Raw genomic sequence first — 7,315 nt, forward strand, 5'->3', positions numbered from 1 at the left:
TGTGCGTATGTGTAACCAAATATTGCCAGAGAAGGACGAGATCAGAATCAGGATCAGGAGCTAAGCCTTTACCCCCATACACATTACAGAGCGAAGAGCGAAGAGCAAAGAAGGCAGAAATAACGGAGTTTGAAATTGATTTTTTGACAAGCGGCAAAAGAACCACGAAATGAAAGAAAGACAAAAATCGTATGAAATACGAGATTATACAGAAATCGAAGGTGTATATATAAAAGGGCGTGTCACATTACCTGGTCTCGTTATTAATAAGCATAACGGTGCAAAAATAATAGTAAAAAAAAGTCTAACAACAGAAAGAAGACCAATGGAAAAGAGGTCCTTTTGGATTTTCACTCATAACGGCACGGCACCCACAAAACACACACACACACACACTGACACACACACACTGAGTTAGGGAACGAGCCTAGACAAACACACCTGGACCTGGGACTCGGGCTACTGACAAACGGTGGGGTAGGAGGCGCTACGGTTCCGATTCCTAATGCCAATACTCACACTCCTATTACAGCATAGCAGATGCTTGGTCCTTGGTCTTGGGTTTTTGGCCTGCTCCTACCCCTACCCCTCCTCCGCCTCCTCCTCCTCCTCCTCCTGCTCCTGCACAGCCGAAACACCAACATCCATTCCAATCACCGACTTCAGTTTACCAAAGTGTTTTTGTCCCGTTTCTCATTATCAATTGATTTTCTTTGAGCATGTCTCTTCATCTGTAAGTGTGTGTGTGTCTCTGATGTGTGTGTGTGTGTGTTTGGCAATTTTGCATCATTTTTTCTTGGCGGGGTTTTCTTTAAGACAGCTGCCCCAGGTAGGACACAAGACACGGTCTTGGACCCTCTACAAGACAATGAAGGACATTGTAAGGATGCATACAATTAGCAGAAATCTTTGCCATCAAGAAAAATGAAAATATTTTTCATTATCTATAGATATATATATGTACATGATTCATCTATTACAGTCTTGTACGACTACATTTACTAATAAATACTTTTTAATTACCTTAAAATGAATACAAAATGTACTTACACCGCTGGTCATTAGGTTAGCATCCAACTCTACACTCTCTGTTAAATTTTAAATGATTTCTAGATCTAGCAAAAGCTTTTGTTAATTTCTTTTCTCTTTCTTTGAAAAGATATGAACTAACAACTTAAGAAGTAAGTTCTCAGTCTTCAATATTCGGAAGAAATAAGTTAGTCAATATCCTTATTTCGTTCGAATAATATAAGTTGGTCAATTTCGATATGTTTTTGTTTAGTATGCGTTAGTAGTCAACCAGGGATCGTAATAAGTATAAGTTTTATGTTATTCGTTATATGTTTTATGTTAATTAAATTAATTTGTTGTTAAATTCTTTTCATTAAACATTAATTTTCTTATTTTCTAAAAATTTCTATAATTTTTTTTAATCCACAGTTAAATAATGCTTGAAAGACCTTACAACAATTATCTAAAATGTTCAAGAAATTCAAAAAAATGATACATGAACATTTAATAAAATGAAATGATATAATCGAGTATATTTCATACTCGTTTTATAACTATTTCTATTTTCTAGGAGACAGTCAGAATAAATGTGCAGGCAAAAGAAGGAGATGGATGATGTGTGGGAAATTTTGCCTACCTATTTATTGAAATGATAGGCGATTAGATCGATCTAATTTTTGTCGGATTTTTATGAAACATGTGTTATTTGACGGGAAATTCAATTTACTTTCATACTTAGATTAAGAAAAAGTACTTTAGTTTAAATTAGTATCGTAAAACGGAGTCAAACCAAGAGATCTCAAGAATTACATGCAAAAACCCGAAATTTCGATGGGCCCCAAAACAAGTACTGGGGCTAAAATGAAATTTGGTATGCAGTTAATTATTTACCTAGATCTACAACTTCTTCAAAGAATACACATGTTTAACTATAATATTAAAGATTTTGGAAAGACTGGGCTAAACTAATGACCAGCATTTGGGGGCCGATTTTCGTTCAAACGCACCAATAATTACGGGTCATTATCTGAACACAATAACAAACAATTTACTGAAAAATTTCTTCATTAAATTTCTTAGGAGCGGAGAAAATCAAATTCAAAGTGCAAAAAAAAAGGGGCTAACCTGCTGGCCGCCACTGTATAAGTACATATATTCTTAAAATATGAAAATAAAAGAGTTGATCACAGATATATTAAGAGATCTTAATTGCTGTTAAACGAATACAAATTTCAAGAAAATAAAAAAAAAAACAGAAGCCCCATAAACATCTTTGTCGATTGCTTGATCTTTATTTGGAATAATCTTAAGAAATCTGGTATCCAAATCTCTCTGAAGGTGGTAGTCTTTAAAAACCAAATACATATAGAAATCCATCAAGATGATCAAAATTATCCACTCAGTAAAAGTCGAAACTTTCACAATTTTCACTATTTTCCAGTGTAAAGTAAATGAAGTCTTTCCGAATTTATATTCAATTGTTATCACCCGATATGCCTTTATACCAAAAAACTGAAACGTACTGATGGATTTGTTTTCTCAACTTTTCTTGCCTAATATATGTAAGTAAGGGATTTAATTTCATTGCGGTTGCCACATTAAATATGTATGCATGTACCTTGATTTCAATCTACTTTTCTTAATTACTTATGCCGTCTATTAAAAATATGTGGAAACCGTTACGGAAAAAAAAACTGAAAAAAATAAACACTTGCAAGCATTCCCATTGGCATATTCCCACGTTGTACATGTAAATGGAAGGATATACATATTTTTGTTGTGTTTTTTTTTTGTTTTTGGGATCGTTTGGTAAATGGGCAACGTGTTGGGACTGTCATTTATCAGGACATGGAATATATGCTACTTCATTTGAATAAAAACGCAAGCGGTTCGCTCAAGCGCAGTGCCTTACCAGCTCATGACGGGTAGAGATATATACACACACGCACACTTACTTAGGATATATATGTGTGTATGTGTGTGTGGTTCTTTCCCTACATTTTTACCCCACTTTGGTTATGCAAATGTTGCCATATTGCCGAGTGTGAGTCTATGTGTCCTTAGGGTACCTTATGCATGCTTGGCCGCCTATGAAAATGAACATGATATGCTGATTTTTATTTCAGTCCTTTATACTAATGGCAGGACAACGGGACGACAGACGGTAACGATCGACCACCATAAGGACCATAAACGAAATAACAGAATAGCATATCTGTTTAATGACTAAGCATGTTTTAAATCTTATTATGTTTTGAAATTTCACATCATCAGTACCGAAAATTGTCACGAGCGTTATTTAAACATCCCTTTTTCATTTTCTGGATAAGGTCGCTATTCACTAAGCCATTAGGATTAAAATAAGTTGAACAAAATCCTACCAAATCCAAAAGAGGGTAGATATTCTTAGCTTTTTAAGTTCACATTGTGCTTTTCATCGCCCACAAATAGTTTTTAAATGCTTGCCATCTTTTGTCTCTCTCACACGCATGGTATTTTGGTATTTAATATGATTTTTAAATGATTTCTATATGTTATGGTGTTGTGATTTGGTCAATTTTGACAAATGTGCTAGGTATATCAAAAAGAAGCTGAAATACAAAGTTTTGCAACAAATTTGCCAAAAGGTAAGAAAGTATTTGACACAGAAACAGAGAGACAAATCTTTTCCAAGGACAATAAGTTTGAAGCTGAAAATTAATATCAAATGATGACAAATATGAACTTCAAATAGAGTTTCTCAAATTTCTATATATATATTTTCAACATCCGATATTAACATATAATTCTTCTTTAAACTATTCACACAAAAAAAAAAAAAAAATTGAGAATCTTAAGAGCTAAGCACAAAAATAAAAGGGGCAAGTCTTAAGTCTACAATGATGATGGGGTAGGGGGCAGAATGGGCTGGGATTGATACAATTGATTTTGGTCAATAGATTTTGGTTGATATCACTTAGTAAATGGAGGACTCTCTCGTTCTCGTTCTCTCTCTCTCTCTCTCTTTCTCTCACATAAGCACCGCCGTGGAGGTCGATGTTGGTGTGGATGTTCCCGTATTGTTTACTCTTTCGCCACCGCCATCCGATTTGGGTGTATGGGCCTCCCACCAATCAATTGCATCGATCATACTCTCATCGGATAGACAGCCACCGGCTGTATTAGTTGTTGTATTATGGGCGGCTTGATCATGGAGCATATCATTGAATTCCTTTTTGAAACTTGGTAAACTGACAACAACATTGTCGTAGAAGCTAACAACTGGCTCCTGATCATAGAAGGCGGGCAATATGGGGGAACAGAGTAATTCATGTTGTTGTTGTTGTTGTTGTTGCTGTGGCTGATGGTTTTCGATCGAGCTGGTGTATTCCTGTTTGATCAGTTGTTGTTGTTGTTCCTGCTGCTGCTGTCGTTGTTCTTGTTGTTGTTGTGCGGCACACGCCTGCAATAAGAGTTCATTAGCAACGGCGACAGGTGAAACTGCACTCGTTTCTGTTGTTTCTGGTGGTTGATGCATTGATGAACTGCTGCTACGTTGCATTTGGATGGGGGATGTGCAGGGACTACTTATTGCTCTTGCCATTGCCGTTGCTGTTGCCGTTGCCGTTGCTGCTGACGCTGACGTTGCTCCTGGCACGGGCGATCGCGATAAGGTTGAGTTGAATTTTACACATTCACCGTTTTCGTTGTCATTCCCAATTGCAGCTGCAGGACCGGGACCACGACCAGGACCAGGACCAACACCAACACCAGTACCATTGCTCAGGCAATTTGTGTCAATTAAGGCATCCACTAAACTCTGACTGTCGGCTGTAAGCAGCTGATAGGTATTTGTGCCAGGTATACGGACATATTGCAAACCATTCAATGTAGTCAAATTGGGTAAAAGATCCATAGGCGATGCATTATTTGTACCAATTGTTGATTCATTACTGCCAACTCCAACTGCTCCTCCAACAATTCCATTGTTGACTGCCAATGTTGGTTCATCCAATTCATAGTTACTCATCGAATCATCGAACTGCTCATCCAGACCATCGAATTCATCTTTGATAAACATGAAACTATCATCACCGCTCGACGAGCTATTCGAATGAAAGCCACCACCAATGGGTGGGAAATCGAAGCCCAATAAACGTTCCAAACTGCGTATGTACTCGACGGCCATGCGTAATGTTTCCACTTTGGATAGCTTCTTGCTGGCACCACGACCCGCACCTTGGGCCTCAAATGCCTCGGATACCTCTTCGGGTATACGTTCACGTAGAGCTGCAAATCCATTGTTGACCTGCTTAACGCGATTCCTTTCCCGCGCATTTCTTCTGGCCACTGCCTGGGGTAAGGGTAGACCCTTACGACCAGGAGTCCCCATTGTTGTTGCTGCTGTTGGTGATGATGTTGTTGTTGTTGTTGTTAATGTTGTTGTTGCTGTTAACTTGTTGGCTCCCAATTGCTCCAATAGATGAACTGTGCTCTTAGTGATCAGAGGCTTCACTGCCGTTTGCCTCTCCTTGGCTTGAGAATTCTTTTTGGTTAGTTTTGTACGTTTTCCCGCCACATTTGCCGCCTTGTTGGCATTTTGTTCATTTTGAAATTTGGTCGTCGTCTCACCCAATGGCCGTTTACGTCCAATTGTGGTGCTGGCGGTGCTAGTGTTCACTGTGGATGTTGTGGTGGATACTGCTGCTGCACTGTGTACCGCTCCAAGCATTCCGAAATCCTTGATTTTTCTTATTATCGTATTCTGATTGGCAATATGTTGTTGCAGCGAGTTGGCTCCACTTTCGCTCAGGACATTGTGTACGGTGATTTTGGCAAATGATTTGCTACCCAGTGGTGTGACTGCCGACTTAGTCGAAGTATTCTCTTTGCCATGGTCAGCTCCTCCACCTCCTCCTCCTCCTCCAGCGCCCCCATTCTGCAGGTTTGTGGGTGATGGCGGTGATGGGCTGAAACTAAGTGCAGCCATTTGTACAAGGATTTGGTAAAAATCTCTCAGTGGCCTCCTCACTGGCTAGGATGTGGTGTTAGATGGGTGTGTGTTGTTTGCCGGGCGACTGCTCGTTGGCAACTGCTACAGAACGTTGTGGCGGCCTGATGACTGGTGATCCTGGCGGTAGGACAGCTGCTTGAGTTCTGTTTCTGTTTCTGTGTGTCGCGTGCCTGAAATGTCATGGAGCGTTGACGTTGGCAGCGCTGCCAACGGAAATGACTTCGTTGACTGATGGCGCACACAATGGGAAAAAATGAGAGAAAACAAAAAAAAAAAAAATAACGTATCCTTCGGTATCCTTGGCAGCGCCTGCGTTGCCTGCCGCTTATGTAAAACATAATGGAATGAAAACACACACACACACACATCGCTCAGTCAGTCAGTCAGTCAGACAGAGGCCTGACTTTTCATCCCCTAGGTAAAATACATAATGTATATACTAGATATTGGGTGCTTGGTGTTCCCTCGATCAAGCAAGCATACACCTCAGTCAGTTGGCTTTTGGGAAAACTAACATCTGATCACATTATGGGTCTCTTCCACCTCCTCCTCCTGGTCTCTCCTGATCTCCGATACATAGGGGTGGGTTTCCTTCCACCCAACTCTCTATATACTCTTTAATCGAGTCGGTACTTTTTACATAACGTATAACGTACGAACACATCGTGTGTTTATATACCGCCCCTTTTTTTTTTTTCATATACTTATAACCATAATACTTAGGCTAGAACATGGTAAGCTTTGCCGTGGCAGCAGAAACAGCAAACTGAGGCAGCGGCAGCAACGGCGACTGCGCAGCAATGGCAATGGAAGGCACCTCGATTCCCACACCCATAGATCACCCAAGCGGTGGGAAGTTTCTAGAAAGAAGAAATAAAAACTTGACAAAACTTTAGAGATCTGTCCTATATTTAAGTTTAATTTGAAATCTATTTGGATTACTTTTTTAAGAATTTCAAGAGGGTTATAAATTTTCTTGAGCATTTAAAAAAAAACTACATGAGAACTACCTATTATATCATCTAGAATGAATCTAATAAATATTATTGGGAAAATATTTGATTTATTTTGTGATAGTGGAATTTTGTCAGTATGGGAATTTATCGAAACTGTATGACATTATCGAAAATTTACTAAATGTGGTCGAAAATAGTTAAAAATTATTTGGAATACTGGAATATTCAGGACTTCACTTGTCATAAATCCGTCCCTATTTGGCGTAGTGTTAATACATATTGATTCTATAGGCAATATTCACACCTAGACTTAGAAGATCTTTAAATGCTTGGTGTTAAATCGATTATATGCTTC

General features: G+C 38.9%; 1 protein-coding gene across 1 annotated transcript; it reads right to left on the minus strand.

The window, feature by feature from the left end:
• Positions 1-4,004: 4,004 nt before the first annotated feature.
• On the minus strand, positions 4,005-6,118 carry LOC6648247 (achaete-scute complex protein T8). Its single transcript, XM_047011328.1, has one exon. The coding sequence runs from the start codon at positions 5,978-5,980 to the stop codon at positions 4,022-4,024; it is 1,959 nt and encodes a 652-aa protein (XP_046867284.1). The 5' UTR covers positions 5,981-6,118; the 3' UTR covers positions 4,005-4,021.
• Positions 6,119-7,315: the final 1,197 nt, after the last annotated feature.

This window comes from Drosophila willistoni (assembly GCF_018902025.1).
Source record: "Drosophila willistoni isolate 14030-0811.24 chromosome XL unlocalized genomic scaffold, UCI_dwil_1.1 Seg141, whole genome shotgun sequence".
Taxonomy (NCBI): Eukaryota; Metazoa; Arthropoda; class Insecta; order Diptera; family Drosophilidae; genus Drosophila; species Drosophila willistoni.

Coding starts and splice junctions, on each gene's coding strand:
- LOC6648247 (XM_047011328.1), bottom strand. CDS start 5,980: ATGGCTGCACTTAGTTTCAGCCCATCACCGCCATCACCCACAAACCTG.